Consider the following 22875-nt stretch of genomic DNA (forward strand, 5'->3'; position numbering starts at 1 on the left):
GTTTCTTCAGTCCCAAGAATTAAATGAAATATTCTACCGAAATATCTATCTGCTGTGACCTCAAACGTATTCAGCACAGTTGAGATTGTTGTCCATGTCCATTACATCCCTGATCGTGTAGTTGTCGACAATACCCGCCATCCACAGGTTGTGGTTCAATGTGGTTGTGTTGCCTGGGTCACCATCGTAGTCCGTGATAGCTGTGCTCGGGTAATTCAGGCCGGTAAAGTTAAAGTATTCGTCTGGAGGCACATTGTCGCCTCCAATCTCCGTCAGACGGTACGAAAGATTTTGTGACTGCCACTCCCACCAGATCTTGTCCAACCAGGCATGATGAAGGAAGAAGACAGGCTGCTCTGCTGTTAGAAACGGTACGCCATTTGGAATAGAGGATCGACTTACATCTCCAGCGCTGCTGGACAAGTCCACCATCTACGTGATGCGTTGGTTACCCTTCTCTAAGCCAAACTCGAGTTAAGAAATCTTGACTCACAGTTCCTCCGGTGCCACCATGGCCAGCAGCATGTGGCGGGCCTTCAAGACAGTCCCATACGGTCTCGAAGTCTTCAGCATCGAGACATGTGTCGAGATTTGTCTGCGAAGCGCCCTCCAACGTTTCTTCATCGAAGTCGCGGCTGAGGCAATAATCATCCAGTCCAGCATTCGCCACAAAATGAAGAGTGAGGTTTGCAAACGGCCCGTCCTGGACACAAGAATCCGTGCCTGTGCCATTCCCCCCAAAGCCAGTGTCGGTGTCCCAGATGGTGCTACTGGCGATGGCGCCAATGTCGCGTGTTTCGTTCCAGTAAGGTTGGCCGCCGGTGTATCCACACTCGCTCTGCAGGAGATACTCATGGGCTCTCACATACATGCGATGCCACGGAAGGAATGCACCCTAAAGTGTTTTCTGAGCTATTAGCCTGGATGTGCTAGTTATCAGCCACCACCCCCACGGTGCTTACCACTGAGTGGATCACCCCCGTTTGAGCGACGTGGGTGTACTGGATTTCATCCCAACGGCTTTGTGCGCCGTCAATGTTCAGCTTTGGCGCGGCTGATTGCAAGCATTTCACCGCGTCAATGTATGCGGATTTCTCATCATCAGTAAGAGTATGCCTTGAATAGTGTCAGCAGTTGCCACAATGAAAACGTGGTGTGGAGAGGCGTACCATGCTTTCCGCTGAGATTTGGTCGTGCAAGAATCATTCAGAGCTGCTGAGGCCAAGCCAAGTCCTGCCAGAAAAGCGATCACGATCTTCATTTCTGTCCTTGGGACGGCGGTTTGACGAACTCGATGGCGGTCTGTTGCTGAAAGGTAAGAAGGCCTTTCCCATCTTTATACTCAGTATTCAGCAGTCGTCACTATCGAGCCTGAGACAATATCTGACAAGACGCATCATCAATATTAACAATTGCAGTAAAGACCGGGTTCTCTGTGCACCTTGGATGAGCCCCCGATATTGTCGGTGCATCAGGCGGCCCCAGAGGTTGATGGACCTAGTCCGTCCGAAACAAGAACGAAAGAAGTAAGGGGAATCACAGCGGACATTTCATTGGTCGAAGCAGCATGGATACCCCTTTGGCCGACCCAGTGAATCATGTGCAGTGGCATTAGGAAGCATGAGGACCCCGGCGAGCTGGATTGAGACTGTCTCGATAAGAGCCTCAACAAAACTAACCACGCCGCGCTACTGCAATTGTTTTCTCGTGGGGATGCATTACGAAAATCGACCTTCTCCGGTGTTGGCTGGTGAGCCAAGCCTCACTGGAGATTTTTCCAGTTTGGGTACGTTCTGGAACATCGCTCGGTGGGTGACGCACAAGATCTGCATCTCCATGCACATCAGGCGTGCCAATGGCATCAGGAGCGTTGCAACAGCGCCTTGGCTGTTTCTACTTCTGTACGATTGGGCTGTGTTTGTGGAGGTTTGCGGGGTGCCCGAGGGCGGGTAGCCGTGTAACCGGCGCCATGACGCGTCCCGACGCGTACCATACCTATTCGTCTTCGCTTAGACCTCGCATGGCGAAACTAAGCTTATGTAGGTTTACCAATCTAACAAGCATAATTCTCCGTCGAATCTTGTACCACTTTATTTTGATTTGAAACGAAAGAGAGTGCAAGGGTATCCAAGAGTGTCTTGTAGATTCATCAAACAGGATCACATACAATCAGTATACTTCACCAGCCGATTGATTTAGTTTTAGTCCCGGAATCTTGTTTACAAAGAAATCTCCCTTGCCCAATTGCTACCCACCTGCTACAACCTTTGGATTCGAATGTTACATGAAATGACGTCGTACATGATAATCTACAGACGACGTGGGTGGGCCTTAATTGAATGTATATGCGTCTTGGGTGCAGGAGAATGTACTATTTTCAGGTGAGCCTTGGAGTCGAGCTGGTTGGTAATGGCTTGGTAATTGCTTTGCTGTGGGAGATCAGTCAACTCACCGCATCTTGACTTACGCGGCCAATCTACAGATGACGTGTTGACTCGCAAAAGTCACGGGATCCACTATTGTGGCTGGGAATCGAACTTCCCGTTCTACGCCCGGTGGCTCATGGTATTTTGATGCACGTGAGAGATGGCTTGGTTGCTTTGTGTGCATGGAGGCAAGGAGAAAGAGGGTGGCTACAAATGCCAAATATCTTCCTCTGCCCTTCTATTGATCAACGAGCTTTCGGCCAATTGCTTGCAAACACTCTTTACTACCGTTGATCTGCATTATCACAGTATTCACGTGTTCTGTGACCTCTCATTTCGATATCAACATGCTTTAGTGGATTCGCTCGATTATTGTAGCCCTCCTGGCCACCGCTTGCGTGGTTGAATCAGCCTCTTCAAATGGCAGTTGTACTGCCATTAACAAGAGGAAGTCATGGTTTGTGACCTATTGATTACCTACGACAAAGGTAAAGCCTCCGTATTGATAAGCCTCATAGGAACGCGTTGACTGGACTACTGCCTCTATCGCGAGTTCGACGTCGATTCCTTCGCCATGGCCAACCGCTCGAATATCGAAGAGTGCTTTGCGAAAGAGAACTACATGGAGGCCTGGTCTTGCTACAATGGATATCCCCATAGCGCTGGCCACGGCGCGGTCGGTGGACTGGTAAGTATCCGCGGCGTAGCAAATCCTCGCACCACCCTACGCACAAATCCTTGGAAGAACGCCTGGATTGCACGTACGCTGACTCACACGGGAACCAAAATAGATGCTTGACCCCATCGAGAGTAACGGCGGTCCAACCTTCTTCCTACACCACGCATACCTAGATCGTCTCTAGTGGCGCTGGTAGCAGGCCGACCTTCCAAACCGCCTGACAGATATGGGCAGCCAGAACATGCCCGACGAATCCGTCCTCGACATGGCCGATCTCTCCGCTGCCGGATCTGAGCTAACCGATTACAACGGCGATCCCGGCAATGTCACTACGCTCAACCACGTCCTTTTCATCCTGAACCTCGTCCCCAACGTGACAATCTCGGATATTATGGATCTTGGTGGGGATACCATCTGCGCTGAGTATGTCGATTAGATTGGACTGATAACGGGATGACCCTTACTCCAGTCTGATAGAGTCTAGCTGGGGATATCAGGAAGGAATACCCTGGGTTGTCATACCTTGGATGTCTTGGCTGGACTCAGTTGAGATGTAGTGCATCGTCTGGGTGGATCTTCTGGGACACCATCTAGATACAATGAAAGACCTGAAACTCGTTACAGTAACTTCAAAGGTATATCTGATCAATACCAAGTAGAAAACAGATATCGTGACTCTCCTCAAGCGATCCCCGCGACATTTTGAGGCCGGCATAAAAGAACGGCTAAAGTTATTAGCACCATCGGTAATTATTTGAAAGCCAGCTCACCTAGCGTGATAGTGGCCTGAAAGTCTTTGACTTAAATCGCCCGTGCTCGGAAAACAGCAATGGACCTCGTCCAGACGCCAAGTGCGTCTGCACGTGAAGTGCAAGGACATGGGATCATTCTCCAGCGCAGAGAGGGCAAATATTCGGTGTCGGCGATAGCTGGCCTCATGCGACTCAGTAGGAAAAGCAGTATGGGTGAGCCTGATGCCCAGTACCATTACCTAAAAGATGCATCGTTTCTAAAAGGGGGAACGCTAAGCTGTTTTAAGCAATCAGCGATTCAGGTTCGGGATTCCGCCTTACGCACAGTCCACCTCCACCTCGTATGGAGGGTCCAGCAAAGTGTATCTGCACTGAAGTAGTGATCAATGGCGAAACATACACATTGCTGTTTCACGCATGGTGTCTTCTAATTCCAGGAAGCAACGTACGATGCTGGCTGGCTTTATGTACAGATGCTTTAGCAACATACATAAGCGGGTTGTAGTCCACAAATTGACTATAACGTGTGACCAGTGATACTTTAAATCAATTTCTAGTTTAAAGCCGATCGTAATGTTTTATGTTATCCTGTAGCTTTCCGCTAATAGTTGTTGTAGGTGATTCGATCCTTGAACAAAATGTGTAAATCAAGAGGTAGTAAGGCAACCAGGAATGAACGCATGAGCCAAGTTCTGATCACCAAGATCAGCAAGGCATAGCTCACGATTTTATACGAGGCGTTCAGCGACACAGCCTTTGTGAGGCTCACAAGGCTGATTCTTTGCCAAAGAATACAGATAAAAACCCCATAAACGCAGCATGACAAGCCGGCACCATCAGCAAAGAGAACAACACTCGTTACATACTCTCAAAAAATTCACCAGCAACACTCTCTACCAAAATGCACACCACCAGCTTCCTCACTTTCTTCGGCCTTGCCGTCGGCACACTCGCCGCCCCCGCCCCGCAAATCCCTGCGGACCAGGCCTCCGACAACATCCTGCCGATGGAAGTTTACAATCTTTGGTGGACAACCAAGAATGCTATTCACTTCTTCGTGATGGACCGCAACACCAACACCACCGCGACTTGCGAGGCGGCCGATGTGCAAGCACAGCAGCGCTACGACTGCGACACGAACGCCAGATTTTTCTTCAACGACGACAACTCTGTGCTCGATATTGAGTGGACCTGGGGCAAAGAGTACGCATTTTTCTTTAAGCCTTGTGGATAATGATCATTACTAATGTCTATTTCTACTGCAGTATCACGGGTAGCGGAACGGTTGAGACACCGCTCGAAATCTGGACTTGTGTCAATGCCACCGCACAATTCGAGGCCGGTTGTTTGGCTGGCCCATTGGACGTTCCTTTCAAGATCGTCTCCTGATTACGTCCGATGATACAAGATTTCGTTGGACTCTCGTCCCTTTCGCATAGCATCTCATCGGAGTTATCTAGACGTCTCTTCGTTTGTAAATCCCACCCTTGGTCACTCATTCATACAAATTTCCAGTCTTCAGATTTGGTTACACCTCGTTCTTGGTGGTTGCCACTGGATCATATGTACATAGCTGATTTATGGAAATAAATCGAAGTCAAATACATCCTAAACTCTTTACTTCCCCGTATGAAATTCTCTTCACATTGATTCAATAGATCTATTCCGTTCAAACAGCCGTCAGGGAGTGAGGATAAACGCCATCTTCCGCACCGGCAACCCGACTTAGTATGTTTTCCTGTCATCCCTTGCTAATACTCCGCACGTTGCGATTAAATATCTGGCCATTTCTCAGCCAGACTGATCATGCTTAATCGCGTCATATGGCCAAGACTTTTAACAACGCGCATCGAAGCGGTGAAAGATTTTCAGCCAGGCTGGAACTCTCACGGACTAATTTGAGGATTGAGACCGCATAAAACTTCTTAGTAGGGTTCCTCAGGCTGTGGATGCCCGCAAAACGTGACACACGCAAATTGTTGACTAACCATTTTCGGAAATTTTATGCGCATATTACGCCGCGCGGGCTTTACGGCTCGGCCTGCTTCCTCATTTCCTACAACCATTACTCACGCTACTCTTCATTGTGGAAAATATGCATCGTCATTCGTTGCGCGCATCGGAGATTATTTCGGCAGTCGCAGCTTGCTCTCATCAACTCGGATCGCTATCCGAGATCTACGTTGTCATTCGTAGGGCGCGTCCCGGCCAATCCAAGTCTTTCATTGGCTCGCTTAAATGTAGAACCATTGATGCAATTGAATAGGTTCTCTGTTGTGTTCTCAGTTACGTGGTGTTTACCGTCTTCTTTACTCCCTACTCGAGGTAACGCATGCGCGATGCGGAATCGATCTTGCATGAGTATTGCATTCGAAGAAGAAACCGAGCTCCAAGGATGCAGCAAAGCGGTCTTCTCAACATCGGATGTTATCAGCGGTCATGTGCTGGTCCGTATGGGCAGGGACACACCATTTGATGAGCTAAGCATCAATTTTCTCGGTATGTACCTCAACTTCCTGGCAGAAGCTTCTCTGTGGACATACTCTCTTCTTACATGGCTACAATCCGTCTGAAGGTTGCAGCAGAACCTACATCGAGGGGCTCGGCGCACGCTCCATGGAAGCAACCCATGACTTCCTGACGCAGGAGAGCCCCATCAAAGGCGACTTGCTGCCATCACCACGAATATTTCACAGCGACCGTACCTATCGAATTCCTTTCACGTTCGTCATTCCGTCACGGCTTCTCCCACACGCATGCCAGGACCGCGTAATCGAGCAAGCACACGCCCTGCATTTACAGTTGCCACCAAGCATGAACGATTCGTGTACCTCCAATAATTCGACGGGCTTGGATAAGTTCACACCAAAGATGGCGAAAATCTCATACTCAGTCAAGGCCCGCATCGTGCGTCGAGAGAAGGAGCATGGGATTACTATAATTGCCGAGACAGAGAGATGCGTGCATGTAAGGCCGGAAGGAGAAGAACACCCGCCTGTATTTGTTGGACCGGACGACATGGATTATCGCTTGAGCCAGGCGAAGATAATTAGAAAGGCTTTGATCGGCGGAGCACTTGGCCGGTTGGCTATTGAGACCTACCAACCACCACCTGTCCTTGGTGGAATCCGGAGACACGACGGAGACTATCCCACGACTAGTTCAGCTACCATCCGTGTACGATTCGATCCCATGAGAACGGGGATTCAGCCACCAAGACTTGAATCATTGCGAGTCGCACTCAAGGCCACAACCTTTTTCAGTGCTAAACCATGGAAACACATCCCTTCACTTGAGCAGGCTCCCCTCAATTTCAACCCGAGGTATTTTTCGAAGGGCCTCGCGCTTGGCTCGCAGACGCTTGGGCATATCAAATGGGAGAAGCAAGTCATTGGCAATGATTCTTCAGGTGCTTCCTCATCGCAGTGTAGTTTGGAGGACCTCGACCCTTCCTATGTCCATCTTACAACAGAAGTTCCTCCCATGCACCATTGCGACGGTATTTCTTATACCACAGAACTCTCGGTCCCAATTCAGATTCCTACTAAAGCGTTAGTTCCTACATTCCACTCCTGTCTAATTTCTCGTGTATATACCCTCGAGCTCACTCTCGTGACAAACACCTCAACTTCCCTTTCACTCAAGGTGCCCTTGCAGATCATTTGAAGGATCACGGACACGGACATTGGCTCCCATAATAATAATTGTTCTGTTTGCATACTAGATACAGTTAATTTTACTTCGTTTCTCTTTTCCAATGATTAGAATTGAATGTGTGCTGGAGAAAAGAACGGTATTTTACAATGCTATTCCATCCATGGCGTATTTAATACCGGAGAACACTGAAGTAATTTGGAGATATCATGCGGAAGAAGCTTAATGGAGCAATTCCGTGCCGCTACAACCTCACGAACTCAAAGGCCTTTCTGCCTAAAATTCACTCTGATTCCCTCCTCGGGAAGGGCTGTTGCAAAGAAATCACGCGGTACCAGCTTTTCCTCCACAAGTTCCATATCAAACTTGCGGAAGACATGAGCCAATACTGTGAGAATCTCGGCTTCAGCGAGGCTATTCACAATTCGTTAGTACGTAGTTCTGAGAGTGACGGGGAAAACATACTTCATGCCGATACATTGCCTAGATCCTTTTGAAAATGACACAAGGTAATTATCAAGCTGCTTCGCGTTGCCCATGAGCCAGCGTTCCGGCTTGAATTGGCGAGCGTCTGTGCCCCAGACGCTCTCGTCGTAGTGAACAGAGTATGCGGAGCACCCAACAATAGACTGGCTGCTGTTCAGTATATTGAGTTGAAGAGGGAAAAACAGAAAGGACGTACTCCGGGAGGAATGACCTTCCCATCGATCACCAATGGTGGGCCATTTGCGGGGAGGATTCGCGGAAGGCGTCCAGGAACGGGCATCGCTATACGTAGAGACTCCTTCATGCATGCAACCTGGTAGAGTAGTGGTCAGTAAACATCTTTGCTGATTGAGAGTAGATCTCTTCCAGCCGTTATTGGGCGATGGTTCTCTTACCAGGTACGGAATCTTCTCCAGATCCAAGAGAGATGGCATCTGATCCGGATCGACCTCATTCTCTCGCAGCTCCTGCTGGAGCTTTGCGCTAATCTCTGGGGAGTTCAAGATGTGGAACGTGCCAATGGATAGCGTGTATGCTGTCGTGTCAGAACCGGCAATGAGGACCGACATGGCCTCGGAGATCTGTTCATTGTCCGAGTACTTGCCCAGCTTGTCGAACAGCACGGGATAAGGGAGTTCTTCTGTGCGGTTCTTGTTCATCTGCAGGCATACCGTCGCGTGCTGTATCATGAAATAAGCATGGCCCTGAATAAGAAGCCGGGAGGGATAATATTCTTACTTTAAATAGCCCAATTGTTTCTCGGACTGTCTTATCCAAGAGCATGGTGGCCAAAAGTGGGAGTCTCGGCCAGATGATTCTTTTGATGGTATTGTAGTAAATGTTGGTCTGGGCTCCGACAGCGGTGTCGAAAATGCGTAGGTAGTCGGCCCTGAAGTTTTCCGGGGCTTCGTTTGTCAGATCTAGAGTCTTGCTGAAACAGAAAGCACTGATGATATCTATGGTTAGACAGCGGTAGGCGTCCACAATATTGATGGGCCCAGAGTTACAGCGCTCCAGTATCTTTTGCGAGATGCAAGACGTCCTCTCCAGAATTAGAGGATAGATGCTGTTGATGCAGCCCTTGGAAAACAGCGGGTTCATCAGCTTCCTTTTTTCTCTGTGCCTTCCAATGTCGCTCTGAGTGAAGAGGGCTCCGGGGGCGAGGAACGCATCGTAGAAGGTTCCATATTTCGCAGGGGAATGTTGGTTGTAGATTTTTTTGTACGACTCAGCGCCTGAAATATGAAGTTCATTTGGCGAAATGCGGATGACCTTCCTGTCTGGTTTGGGTCACTATAGTATCCTTGTGTGAGGAAGCAACATACTCACCGTACTGTTTGTGCCACTTCTCGAAATCATCCTCTGGAAAGCCCTTCTGGTACAGTCGCCAGAGGGGGATGGAAGAAATAGCCGCTAAAGGCGGACCTGGAAACCTCGCGAGTGGGTGGAAAAACCTTCGGTATATTGCAAGCGTGACAAGGTAAAAGACAGGTAAGCTAGCAAGAAGTTTCAGCATATAAGAATGCTTAAGCTCTTCGGCTGTTGCCTGAACACGGTCCATATCTGAGTCAAGAAGGAGTGCAAGATTGAGTAAAGAGTCAAGCACGAATCTGTGGCGGAAGCTTTCGTAGAAAAAGGCGTGGTGTGGAATTTCCGGACATGTAAATACAAAACTTCCGATTGGTGAGAATGCAATCGAGATTAGTAGCATTACCTGTTTCAGCTATCGCCGCTTCCCAAGAAACGGACATGCGCTCAGGTCTCCTATACTGTGAAACCGTTCTTGGTCGGCACAACTACTACGGGATCCGAAAATCCCCGAAAACACCCGATCTCCGAAGTGCTGTCTCCATACCCCGTCATCGATCAGCAATGCATAGCAACCGATCATCCGCGTAGCAGTGCGGGACATGGTATGTAGGTTGATGGACATGTCCCCTAACATGCGCGGTGGCGAGAAGTGGGCGTGTGCACACAGCCTTTCTGTAGGCGACCACTGACATGGTTTGTTTTGTTTCAGAGGGCTGTCATTTGCCAAAAATAGCAGATGCCATCATGCTATTCCACCTCTCACCTCATCCGCATAAGCGCCATTTCCCCCCCTGTTCTGAAACCCTGTCATTTTCTGCGCTAGTGGTTGGATGGGGAATCTCTCCGTATGGGCTTGCTCACACCCACGCTAGAGCGGTACACCCGGCAGATCTTGTAGATCACCCGCCTGGCGATTCAGGACAGCCACGCCCAGATGGGGGAGATGTCGGCGCCGAGTTCGCGGACGGTATCCGCCAGTAGCACACCGTCATCGGTGTTGTGTTCCATCAAGAGCGATAACAGGGAAGAACAGGAGCCCGCCGACGAAGATCAGCTCGGAACATAACTATCACCGTCCGGAAGGTGACGTAGATGCGATTATTCGCCGATATAATATATTCTTGGCAGCCTCTTTGGATGTTTCATGCGGTGATTCAATGTAGGAGTGAACCACTTCCAACGGAAAGGAAAGCCCAGTTTGTGGCCAGACTTCGCGGCTCCTGCGCCCGCTTGGCACTAACGGAACGTAGCTGTAAGCAAAGCACATATCTTTAGGTCTTCCAGTACGCTTCTACTAGAGACAGTGTAGAGAAGAGCTAGTGATCCACAAGGCCCCGCCTTTGTACCACTCACAGCATCAAGTCACATGCGTTTTTTCCTAATTATTCAGTGGTAAATTAGGGTATAATGGCTCCCAACCGTTGAAAACTCCGCTAATTAAAAGGTATTATACTGAAAGATGCAACAAGAATTATAAAAACGCCAAAACAAACGACGTGCTCGCGACCAGACAGCTTCCCAGTACCCATAAGCGGCCCCTCTCACCTACCACCATCGCCGCCAACGATCTCTGTTCACTCGGCGTCGTCCCCTGCGACCCTCCTCCACCACTACTCCCCGACGAAGTACTGCGACCAGTGCTGCCGCCGCCCCCATCCCCCGTCTGCGCCGCCTGCACCGCCCCCTTCGCCACTGTATTCCCATCCACCACCACCACCCCGTCCGTGCCCACACTCATAACCGCATCCCCCACCGTCGCCGCCGCCGCCCCCGGCGTCAGCGTCCGCCACTGCGGCACCACCACCGCGCCGCCGGACTGCGTGTAGAGCGGGACCGCGGCCTCGCTGCCCTGGCCGCCCAACGTTGCGACAGTGGGCACGGTAGAGGCCGTCGGCGTCGCCATGAAGTACGCGCGGCCATGGCTATCCGTCGCGCCGGCCTTGACGGAGGCAGGGGCCGACGATGGTGACGAGCCCGAGGACGAGGAACACGAAGCGCCGAGGCCGCAGATGATGTACGAGGCGAGTGAGCCAAGCTGGCCGGCGGCGCTGCTGAGCGCGGCCGCGTTGCTACCACCGCCAGACATGGACGACGAGGCGCTGGTCGGCGTGGCGTCGGCCTGCAGCGCCGAGACGGTGCGGATGTTTGTGGTCACGGCGGTTTCGACGACGACTTTGGGCGAGGGCTGGCCCGAGAAGGCGGAGAAGGAGCAGTAGTCGAGGGCCGGGTACAGGTTGTGGAAGGCCTCGTTGAAGCCTGGGATGGTGAAGTTGACCGACGAGTCCATGTTCAGGTACGGCAGCGTCGTGGGCAGCGGGATTGGCGCCGGCTGGCTGAACCAGGCTGACGTCGTGAACTCGGTGCCGTCGTCGCACATGCCCATCTGGTGCACGTGGATGCGGCTGAGGATGAGGGCGTAGGGGGTTGGGTATGTTCTGTGGATGGCGGCGGTGAGTGAAGGTTCTGTGGGAAGTCGAGGACATGGCGTGTCTTACAATACATGCGTGCCGATTGTCTCGAGCGTTCCGTATACGGCATCGACTTCTGAGATATCATACGGTCCTGACGGCGATACCTGTGCGGAGGGTATCAGGCTGGTGTAGCTTTGCATGTCCAAGCCCGTGGCATTGTTCGTGATGGTTCGTGTTGCTGTAGTGGAGACTGTCGACTCGTGCTGCACCACATCATACTGGACCGTCTTTTCGTAGAAGGGTAGTGGAGTTGACAGCCAGTAGATGACCCTGACCTCGATTGTCTTGAGATGTTCTTCCGAGTCATGGGCACCGCATGATACAGAGGCAGTTGGCTGCCCTCCGCAAACGTTGAGGAAGCTGGTCATGAGAGCATTGGAAGAATCATTTGCTGCACTCGCTGAAGGGGTGGCTGGACCTATTTTGCATAAGTATCTTGGAGAATGTTGAATCTTTCAGCGTGGTGTCACTCACTATTTTGTGGTGCAGCAAATGCGAGACTCGCACCGCACAGCAAGAAGCCACAGTACTTCCACATTGCGGAAGATGAGCTATGACTTCGAGGAAAATGGTCGTGCGTTCGATATACGGACAATAAATTCGCCAAATAAGCACTTAGAGTATTAAAGAGTATTCAGTCGTTTGCTGAAGTTATATATAGATGAAGCACATGGAACGAGAAAACGTCAGCCCTTAGCGGTTGCGTATGCCTGGTCAGATCTGGGGCTGCGCAATGATCGACGGACCGGCACGCTACCAGACGACGGCGTCTGGAGGGTCGCACGGTCTCACTGGCTCACTCTGACGTGGTTTGGGGGCGGGGTCATGACCCCGCACACCACCATTGGGCACCGCCTTGACCAACGCACGTGTCCAACATGAAGATACGGCCTCGACCCGCGCTTGATGTCTAGCCTTGCATAACGTGGCGGGAGGTAGGCCGCGTATGCACAACAATGTGCTCGCCTCCCACTCGCCTCGATGGCCCACCAAGTAAATTTCTTCAAATACTACGGAACACCACCAATAACCATGAGCGGGCTTAGAAGTGTACGGCTTGACGTAACGCATAGCGGTTTGGCTGATGCACCCGGGCTCTGTCAGCACCTGGCTCTCAAAATAAGCAAAACGTGGTCACGCCCATTCCTTACACCGGGGAGATTGAAACATTGCTAAGGCATGCCCGCCTAGATATCTTGTGCTTCAAGCCAGGTAGGTTCAGCTGGTTCCCTCGGAATGTTGAGATTATTGACGAATTAAAAAGAGGAGGTCGCACAGCCGCAACTGTTTGAGCCGCCCCTCCCCACGATGCACGTGACGCGCAACCCCCCAGCTTTCGACCCAGCAGCTAAGCACAACTTTGGTCGACGTGAGACTCAGCCGGCACCTGGAGTCGTTGAGCCAAGCCAGGAATGGTACGTCTTGCCTGCCGACTGACTCTTTCCAGAAGACTTGTATCCACGACAAGATTTCTCGGCATTCAACTTTGTTCTGACGAGCTTTCAGGGATGGCAACGATGGCCCGTGGTCAAGCTTTGTCTTGCAAGTCGGCACTCCTCCTCAACAAGTCCGGGTCGACATCTCCATTGCAGGACAGGAGACATGGGTTGTCAGTCCAGGAGGTTGCGCAGATGCAGGAACCGACTGTGCCAATAACAGAGGCGGCGAGTTCAACAGCCAGGCCTCCTCAACATGGCAATCGACAACTACTATCTGGAAGAATTCTGGAATCTACCAGCTTGCCGGGCTGATCACCAATGCCCTGGGTATTGATGGGGTTTGTATTACTGCCGAACGTAGTATTATTCACGTTAACGGTTGAGTAGAACGGGGAATACGGTTTCGATACTGTTGGTTTGTCGTTTGCCGGGCAAGGCGGCCCAGCGATAGATCATGCAGTCGTTGCGACGTATAACACGACAAACTTTTACATTGGCCAGTTTGGGGTCACCCCCAACCCAACCTATTTCACAGTTACAAACGACAATTCGTCTGCACTAGACGATCCAGTGAGTATCTCCAATAAGATTCTTGACATCAACGCAATAATGTGATTGAAACGAACTAACTTTTCCACCAAAGCAAGACAGTTTTCTCACCAAGTTGAACAAAACAGGAAATGTTCCAAGTCTATCTTACAGTTTTACAGCTGGGTCAGCCGGGCGCAGGAACATCAACAAAAACGCCCTGGGCTCGTTCACTTTCGGTGGCTATGACGCATCACTGAAAGGCGCGAGCAACATGTCGTTTGATTTTGCTCCGAACGAAGGAAGAGAGCTTGTGGTTGCCGTGCAGTCGATTACAAAAGGTAACGACAATGGTGGGACCACTGAATTGCTACCGGATCCAATTTTCGCAGCTCTTGATTCTTCCCAGCCCAACATCTGGCTGCCTGAAAAGGCGTGTCAAAATTTCGAAAAGGCCTTTAACCTGACCTGGAATGCGACCGCAGAGCAGTATCTGGTAGATGCCACTCTACATGATCGTTTAGTCGAAGAGAATTCCAGCGTTACATTCAGACTTGGAAATGGAGGCTCCGGGGGACCAACCACGGATATTGTTCTTCCCTACTCCGCATTCGACCTCAGCATGGCCAACTCTACATCAGATTCACAGCCGTATTTTCCATTGAAGAGAGCAGATAATGATACGCAGGTATGTCTCCTACGCATAAACCTTGTAGCATTGATTAACATCCTTTAGTACACGCTCGGTCGAGCCTTCTTTCAGGAAGCATACCTTGTCGCGGATTGGGAACGTCACAACTTTTCGTTATCACAACGCGTATGGAATGACAGTGCCTTACGAGACATTGTGCCCATCTATTCCAGCTCCAGGCAGGAATCTTCATCTTCCAGAAGCTCACCAGGGACAGGCGCCATTGTAGGAATCGTACTGGGTATTATTGCGGGAATTCTTGCGCTTGCATGGTGGCAGCGGCGTTGGTGCGCCAACATGCTTGGCATCAAAAGAGTCCCCGGCCTTGGAGGATATGAGGCGGCAGAGCTCCCCGCAACTGAACCACCAGATGTCGAAATGGCACAGGCCGAGCATGGGGCAGAGTGTGATAAGAAGACGCCTGTGGAAGAGGAACAGCAACAGCCACAGGAGTTGCCGACATCTAACGAGCCGATTGTACATGAGATGGATGCAGGAATGTTACCGGAGCTACCAGACACAGAGGTACGACCGGGGGGCACAAAGCAGCGTTAGAATGACAAATCTTTAGATGTAATGCTTTAATATTGGCCTGCTTGGCTATTCAAGAGATACCGTCTCACATGTGAACTGGACCATCTGAAAGAACGGCTGATCCCGCAATTTGCGGATAGAGTGCCGCCTTCCGGAAGTGACCCCGTTGATCGTGATGTGGTTATGAGATCTCAGCCAGGTGGATTGTCACATGAGTTTGTCATGACTGCAAACTCCTGCGGCGCATGAGTGTTACATAAGCGGTACCAAGACCACGCAGGCTGGCGTGGCTGGGGCCGAGGCTTTGAGCTAGTGCCATCGTTCGCTACTCTCCAAGTTTGGGCGAAGTTCGATAAGTGAATCGGCGCAGGATCAAATAAGGCAGATGTTCCTTGGTTCAAGCCTAAGCATGTAAGAAGCAACCAGCGTTTTTCAGATTCTTCTGCACAGCCCGCCGCACATCCTAAAAAAATAATTTGCTCAGTCAAAAGCTAGTGTATATAATTAATGGAAGTCTGAATATCAGATGAGCTTCGCTGTTGCCTGCGCACCGTTTCCAAACCATTAACAACAATTTGTTGGAAGCACAGCCCGAGGAACCCAACCCCCGACTATTCTCCAACATAAGCATCCATCTAGATCCCTTCTCGCTTCCTGCATCTCATAGAGGGGATTCTCGTCCACTGGAAAATTTTCCATCTTTTACCACTCTCTCCCGAAAACATTGATCTCTTCGCATCTGGAATGGTTGACTGTTTTCGATCTTAGGCTGGGCCTCCTTGTAGAGGAAAAATATACCCGATAAGCCAACGCACAATTTTGTGTCCAAAAAAGCCTTCGTTCTCGAGTTGCTCATACCACCTTCTTGGCGGATGTCGCGTTGAATGTCTTTGATAAATGTCAAAAATTGTCCCCTCTTCTCTTCCCTAACGTGCTTGATGATGGTGGTGTCTTTAAGAGATTAATCACTGAATCTGCTGCCTATAATTGAAATCGTGAGATCGGCTGCGAGTTTCATATCCATCTCTTCCATTGCAGGCAGCAAAATCGTCTCGAGCAGGAAAGAATTCTCACTAGCAAGTTCCTTCTCAAGCACAGAAGCGTCTAGGCCTCTGCAACGGTCGCAAACGCGCCTCAAGAATCAGTTGTAAATCCAGAACATCGTGCTCTGGCCTGAGCAGGTCTTCGAATGCCATTGCTTGTCTGGAAAGGGGCGTTCTGTGAAACTCATCGAGCTTCAGGGCGAGAAACTCAGATTTTCTGGACCTTTCCGCGGATACAGGCACATCTGGAGAGGCCAGAGCCTCGTAAACGTGGCTTGTCACCGTTGCCTTTGCTTTGGCAGACGGCGGTTCATACTTGCCGAGGCAGGGAGACGGGCTCCATCTCCACGACGGATACGAAGATACATGCAGTGCATCGCCTGGAAACAGCCCGCGGGGCGTGGCATGTGCGGGTAATGTTTCAGCTGAATCGTGGGTGTGGTGTGAAGCAGCAAAGTATGATCATCGGGCGCACCAAAGTTTATTTCATTCAGCCTTGTGCATCGCCACTTCTGTTGCCTGATTGCCTTGGATAATCGACATGCAGCAGTTCTATCAGCCTTGCCTTGGCCGCTTGATGGTGTGGTTACACCAAGCAGTCAGCATTGGAAGTGGTTCGATGGAGCGGATAGCTTCGACTACCGGTCATCCGTCTTTTCGCAAAGCGACTACGTTTATAGCAGCCAATTTTCGTCTCGTGCGCCCGCTTTCCAAGCCATGGGCTCTACGCAGTGACCTGCCCTTCTTCACCTGCCTTTCTGAAGGGACAATTGAAGTCCTATGCTTTCTTCAGTTGTCACCTTGCAGCAGCTATTGACGGCAGGGCTGAGATCTACTGTTGTATGATCTCGATACTGGGAAATGACAGGATGATAACTTGTTGCCGTAGACAGGTTGATGCTTGTAATAATGATAAAGGGCACAGCCGCAAGGCTGAGTTCAGTTATCAGCCTGCCTGTAGATAAGCAAGACTGGCTTGGGGCTTACCATCGGAAAAGGCACTAACGCCGATCCGCTGTAAGCTATCGTAAGCTTGCTGGTATTGATCAGACATCTGGTATTTCAACACGGCTGTGAAAAGCAAAATGTATTCAGACTACCCGCTGGTACTGATATGCTTCACATGTGCGTAATCGTTGCAAAATAAGCTTGTTGTCAGCCTTCTCAAGTACTGTGCCCTCATATTACAGTACGCTATTCCTATCGCAGAGGCGACCTTCAATGGTCATTTGAACGCAGAAACCTCACTTCCAGCCCCGAACAAAACTTTCACTCGACATCGAAATCAATCGTCCCCCATCCTTCGTACGTGCAAGACCAGTGGCCCTTCTTATCCATCCGCATCGCCTCCAAGCAGCTACCCGGCATGATGATCTGGCCGGGAAGCATCTCGACGTCGTACTGTGCAAGACGGTTGACGAGCCAGGCGACTGCGTTGATCGGGTTGCCCAGGATATTCTTAGTGTTCCCTGCCATGATCTCTTCTCCGTTGAACTTCAGGTAGCCTCGCATATCGCTGAGGTACAGGTCGGTAAGGCGGCGGGGCGTCCCGCCGAGAATCACCGCACCCGTTGAGCCGTTGTCAGCAAGCGTGTCCTCGAGTCCGATCTCCCAGTCCTTCACGCGTGAGTCGATGATCTCGATGGCTGGGATGGCGTAGTCGATTGCGCTGATGACATCTGCGGCCGTGACATTGGGCCCTTTCAGCGAGCCTTTCAGGACGAAGGCTGGCTCGAGCTCCACGAAAGGCGCAACGAAGTCTGACAACGAGATCTTGGTGCCTTCGTATAAGAACGTACTAGCAAGCAGGAATCCGTGGTCTGGCTTGTCGAGGCCGAATGCGTCCTGCATGGCCTTGGCGATGTTTCCGAGCTTGTAGCCCACCAGGCGGTCGCCGTTTGCCACAGCCAGGTCAACACTGATTTTTTGGACCTCGAAGGCGCCGTGCTCGTCAAGTTTGGGATATGTCTTAGCAGGAGGGGCAATCGGTGTTCGGTTGAGGCGCGCGTGGCGCAGGCTTTCGGCCAGTTCGCGCAGATCTTTGGACTCCATGGCTCGTGGTTTCTGCAGGTGAAGCAACAAGTATAGAGATTGTGTCGCGACGAAATCAGTCCTTGTTAACAGAGGATGGGAATGGTGGCGTGCTGCTTTCTTATAGTACCGATTCACATCTATGCCGAGTAGAGCTCGGATATCCCCAAATGCTTCAGTCCGAATTCTATTGAAGGCATGCACTCTGAGGTAATTGCAATGCCTGCGGGAAGCGAAGCCGAGACATGGGTTACGGGCCGGGATCGCTCGGGAGACACCCGAAGTCCGATCGCGTTCCACGGACTTCATAAAAGGGAAAAAGAACCCAGAGGTGACGGGTTGTAGGAGACGTGGAGATAGATGCCCGTCTCTGATGCGGGCTATGATTTCGATGGGCTTGCAGGGGAAGCGTTGACTTTCCATTATTAGCAGACTTGAGCTTGACCTCTTCCTCTGCTTCCGTACCAAACTCAGCGACTTCAAACCTTCAAACGCCCTGCCAACTGTCTACCTATGCTGTACTGGGCTTTGAATCTTGGTAAGAGGTTGAGTTATCCACGAGTAGTTAACCCGACTCTGAAAGCAGGGCACGATACAGATATCCGGGGGGTAATTTCCCTCCATATGTGGCAATACAGATCCGTCAAGCCGGGCAGGTCGAACAGTGAATTGTGTAAATTAGTTGAAGTGATTCATTTCCGAGGAATTTGTGATTTCATCCGACTACAGGGCTCTCCCAGTGGGAAACGGGCTCTCATCTTGACCGGCTTAGTCACCTCGGAAAGAAGCCGAGGGGAGCGGGTTGTCGGATGTCCTTCCGAGATGGCACCAACTTACCCCACTCCCCGCCTGCAAAGATGCTGATCCAACAAAGTGCAGCGAAAAGTGCGGGGCACCTCAGGATTAAAATACCATATGGAGGCTAACAATTATTACGTGGTGAATTCCCGTAGGATATTGAAGCAGGGCCAAGTACTTGCGGTAGTTTCCGAATGAGATTCAAACTGACGCAGCGCTACTTTTTCTACGCGAGTTTTACCAGACTAATTCAATACACAAGCAGCCTGCAGGGCTCGAAGTGGGCGGCTCCATGCTGCTTGTGCATCTATCGCCCGGTGTTCAGGTTACTGTGCAAGAATCAGGTGACGTACCGTCCAAAAATAGCAAAAGAGAAGAAAGAAACTGCTGCATAAGACTGGACCAATCACGAATTAGGGCTTGTTTAGAAACTGGAGGCGGATAGTTGGATCGGCAAATGCGTTGCACGTAGTGTCTGCCAGAGCCTGTCTGATCGCTGATAAGTTTTATGTAGACGAAGAAAAAGAAAACAAAACAAAAGAAAGCACCAGTTTTCTCCCTAAGAGCCCGTATTCCTGTTGCTAAACAAAGCGCGGGGCATCCGAAAATAACCCCCCGGCATACGCCTCTGAGTATTGCGTGCATTATTCTTCAGCTCCGTTTGGCTGCGCACCAAGCCAGCCTCACCCACGCCAAGCGCACTTGAACGCGACACCATGCAGCCACTCTGTGACCTGCTGCAGAGTTTGAAAGTGAGGGATTGGCCAGAATGCGACCTGAAGCGCTGAGGGGCGGCCAGAAAACAGCCTATGGTGCCGGAACGATCTCGCATCAAACAATCTTCGCATCCCATATGCAACCACTACCCAAAAAAAGACACGGCGACTCACTGAGTGCATTATGTGCCCGCAGTCGCCCGATATGTTGACCACGCCTTGCGCCAGCTGCTCTTGGCCAATATTCGCATTCCGGGCAGGCGATGCAACGATAGCATGGCTTCATTCAGTGTCTCAGCCTTGCGCCGTCTTGCAGTCTGTGTCGCCACCTGCGAGAAGAACAAGAATAAGCCAAACGTCCAGGTGGAAGGCAATCACCCCCGGCTATTCAGCTCAACTAAGCTCTCCAAACATACCGTCTCAGAGTTCAACTGACGAGATTGTCATTAAAACAAGGCTGCTTGGAACGAGAGCTTCAGTATAGAGCATCATGGCTCTAAGTTCTAAATACCTTTTTGATTGCCACAGGGTGCACACTATAAGTCTTAGCGACGTTGAACTGTACTTCAGAATTAATTTTATATACTAACGGTACTATGGGAGTGGCTGCATGGGCTGGCAACCTGGCAAAACTGGCTGCTAACGATCGACGTTGTCACAAAGACTATGACCCTTCGTGTTAGCTGTGGGGCCTTTGGTGATGATGGAAGTCATGGCAGTAACATTAAATCACAAAGCGAAGCTCGTACAGTGTATGTTGCAGGAACATATGTGGTTGAATTCAATTGCGCCACCTGAGATATGCTTGCGTCCTTGGACTTTGCCCGCGCTCACCCAAGTCGAAGACGCTCTTTCCTAATCAAGGGAAACTGGGCCCGTAACTTCGAGATTACTTTCCCAAACCCCTCATTCCCCTGAAGAGGGATGTTTAACGGCAGGTCAACTACCCCGAATCGTTCAGCTGCATTGTCCTTTTTTTCGACTACTAAACAGTGAAGTGACAGACAGGGTTGTCCTACTGAATCAGGTCCGATCCAGGTAGAGTGACCTGTAATGAGTGCGACTAGATCCCCTATTGCCCGTTCTCCGCTTTGGAGTTCGCTTTCTGAACATGCAGCATTCCTGACGCGGCAGGTTCCAATGTTTGGCAGTCGGACAACAGGGCCGATACTACCATGCTTACCATTGTGCTGATTCCAGGCAACCTCCAGAGGATGCGTCCAGCCTTGGATATGGAGGAATCGAGAAGCTGAGATCCTCTTTCCGGATGCTTGTTGGGTTGAAAATTCTTCCAGGCTTAGCAACCCTGTACCGTCCTCCTTTTCGACCTCAATGCGCAGGGGCAGAGGCCGGTCAATGTCCTGCACAGCAAATGCAGGAACACCTTCCCAACCAGCCCATGACCAAGACGGGAATTGGTTTCGTCGAATGGCAGAACGGTAAAAAGCGAATTCCCCATCAGACTCCCAGGTTCCATTTTGTGTCTTCCACATTAGAGGTAGATGTATTCGGGAATGTTTTCCAAGTCTCACTGGCGAATACGGAAGGCCCCAGAGATGGTGCACAGGGTTTGAGCCATGTTCAAACATTGACAAGACTCCTGAAAGCCCATTCAAAGCATCCGACGGATAAGATAGTTGCCTCGTACAGTAACTTTGAACGTGATCTATGACCTGGTTGATATGGGGAATTTGTGGGTCGAATGGGAATGCGATGTCCAAATTGCATCCCATATCAACAAATTCAGTGGGACTGAAGGTATACTTCCACGCCGAAGCAGGCCATTCCTCCATCATTGAAGTCTGGCACTGGAGAAAAGCATGCTGATCCGTGAACACCAGACGAAGTTTAGAAAGGATAAATTCCTGAAAGGTCCAAGCACGAGTCATCCAGGCTGACCTGGCTAAAAGCTCTTGGGATGACGCGTGCAACGGCTGAAGCACGTATTGGCCAATGCGAATTCCTGTCACTTTCTTTGGCTGTCGGCGTGAAATTCCTGGTAGGCCATGGCCGGGCCCGCTTCCGGCGGCTGCGATGAATGTGACCTCGGCCTGACTGTAAATTGAGCCCATCTGCTGGATTTGGGAATGCTTCTCGGTCAGGTTGTTCTGGTTGATGCAGTATCGATCTACCCACAGGAATCTGATTCCCAGACCCAGCGCTGCAGTCATAGCATCTGAGATGGTCTGTGGAAAGTTCTGCAAATCACCCACAGGATTTGAAGGAGGGCCCCAAACGTAGCTGAGAGCGGCATACTTGCAGCTTTCAGGAGCAAGCACAACGTTCCTTCTTCGGCAGTCAATGACCCTGAGTCCCACCACTCTCTGTTGCTTTCGAACTTGAAGATTGCAGCAGGCATGTGTGCGCTTGCAAATTGCGATTTGCTTTTTAAAGACAGAAAGATTGATACGGTCGCGGTGCTGTGCTTCCTGAAACGGTTCTTTGAATACCTGGCAGGACTCTTTAGGTTGTCGAACGCTCAAAAAGTCCTCTGTAATTTCGAGTACTCGTAAAGGTTCGTCTTCAGCCGATGACTTCTCGAGATCCGAGACCACATAGAAATAAGCAACGTGGTTCGAAATCCGGTTCTCTTTGCGGATGTAGCGGGCATGTCGCAGGAGTTGGCAGCAGGGACAGGAAGGAAGCGTATCGGTTTCCCAATCTTCAACCAATAATTTTTTCAGCCAGACACCACACATGGGCCTTCTGATTTCCTCCAGTATGTTCCATGGATATTTCTCAGTATTGCATCGTTCGCAAAAGAGGGACTGATCAATTTGAGTTGCGGATGTGTGGGACGTAGAGGAGCCTGGAGAGAATCGAGGGGATGGCATGAGCAATTCGCTCGGATTTGGTCTGGTGCGCTTTGGCACCGTGTCGACACCATCTGGAGCGAGACCCCTCTTCCGCCCAAGCTGTGATTTGGTATTTCCTGCCATGCGGATAAAGTGACCTTTGAGAGAGCCCATTCACGAAGTCGGGTGTCAATTTGGAGGTAGAAACCGTATGGAACGTGTCACGAGCGTAAGCGAAGAGATTGAAAGCGATTTAGCGTTCTACCGTCAGGTGCTGTTGAACGCCTCGTAATTAAGGTGGGAGAAATTGATGCCGTTTTCGCCAGGCAGCAGCGCAGCCAGGATGGGCTGCTGACAGCGCATCATCTGCGTCGCGTCGCTCCACTTTAGTGGACGCTTACTGCGGGGCTTCTCAGTCTCGAAGGGTCGAGAGAACCTCGAGGGCATTCGGGAATTCTCTAAGTAACACAAGCAATTGAGCATAAGCTCTCGTATATCATAACTTGCCGAGCTCCAACGTC

General features: G+C 50.7%; 6 protein-coding genes across 6 annotated transcripts; 3 read left to right on the top strand and 3 right to left on the bottom strand.

Moving 5' to 3' along the window:
• Window positions 1-60: 60 nt before the first annotated feature.
• On the bottom strand, window positions 61-1261 carry LTHEOB_6719 (Amino acid transporter; the record flags this gene model as incomplete). Its single annotated transcript, XM_035516006.1, has 5 exons — window positions 61-351; window positions 403-432; window positions 494-895; window positions 963-1116; window positions 1170-1261. The coding sequence occupies 5 exons, from the start codon at window positions 1259-1261 to the stop codon at window positions 61-63; spliced, it is 969 nt and encodes a 322-aa protein (XP_035372754.1).
• A 1739-nt stretch (window positions 1262-3000) lies between these two features.
• On the top strand, window positions 3001-3541 carry LTHEOB_6720 (Amino acid transporter; the record flags this gene model as incomplete). Its single annotated transcript, XM_035516008.1, has 2 exons — window positions 3001-3114; window positions 3344-3541. The coding sequence occupies 2 exons, from the start codon at window positions 3001-3003 to the stop codon at window positions 3539-3541; spliced, it is 312 nt and encodes a 103-aa protein (XP_035372755.1).
• Window positions 3542-4758: 1217 nt separating this feature from the next.
• Window positions 4759-5246, top strand: LTHEOB_6721 (Secreted hemolysin-type calcium-binding protein; the record flags this gene model as incomplete). Its single annotated transcript, XM_035516009.1, has 2 exons — window positions 4759-5060; window positions 5123-5246. The coding sequence occupies 2 exons, from the start codon at window positions 4759-4761 to the stop codon at window positions 5244-5246; spliced, it is 426 nt and encodes a 141-aa protein (XP_035372756.1).
• Window positions 5247-7771: 2525 nt separating this feature from the next.
• On the bottom strand, window positions 7772-12317 carry LTHEOB_6722 (Cytochrome p450; the record flags this gene model as incomplete). The annotated part of the gene is made up of 9 exons (XM_035516010.1): window positions 7772-7925; window positions 7977-8140; window positions 8194-8310; window positions 8393-8677; window positions 8736-9277; window positions 9327-9422; window positions 10938-11743; window positions 11804-12197; window positions 12254-12317. The coding sequence occupies 9 exons, from the start codon at window positions 12315-12317 to the stop codon at window positions 7772-7774; spliced, it is 2622 nt and encodes an 873-aa protein (XP_035372757.1).
• A 770-nt stretch (window positions 12318-13087) lies between these two features.
• LTHEOB_6723 (Acid protease) lies at window positions 13088-13833 on the top strand (the record flags this gene model as incomplete). The annotated part of the gene is made up of 3 exons (XM_035516011.1): window positions 13088-13194; window positions 13286-13556; window positions 13606-13833. The coding sequence occupies 3 exons, from the start codon at window positions 13088-13090 to the stop codon at window positions 13831-13833; spliced, it is 606 nt and encodes a 201-aa protein (XP_035372758.1).
• Window positions 13834-17283: 3450 nt separating this feature from the next.
• On the bottom strand, window positions 17284-18066 carry LTHEOB_6724 (Fumarylacetoacetase; the record flags this gene model as incomplete). Its single annotated transcript, XM_035516012.1, has 1 exon — window positions 17284-18066. One exon carries the CDS (start codon window positions 18064-18066, stop codon window positions 17284-17286), a length of 783 nt encoding a protein of 260 aa, XP_035372759.1.
• Window positions 18067-22875: the final 4809 nt, after the last annotated feature.

The sequence above is a fragment of the Lasiodiplodia theobromae genome (genome assembly GCF_012971845.1).
Source record: "Lasiodiplodia theobromae strain AM2As chromosome Unknown scaffold_19, whole genome shotgun sequence".
Classification (NCBI taxonomy): Eukaryota; Fungi; Ascomycota; class Dothideomycetes; order Botryosphaeriales; family Botryosphaeriaceae; genus Lasiodiplodia; species Lasiodiplodia theobromae.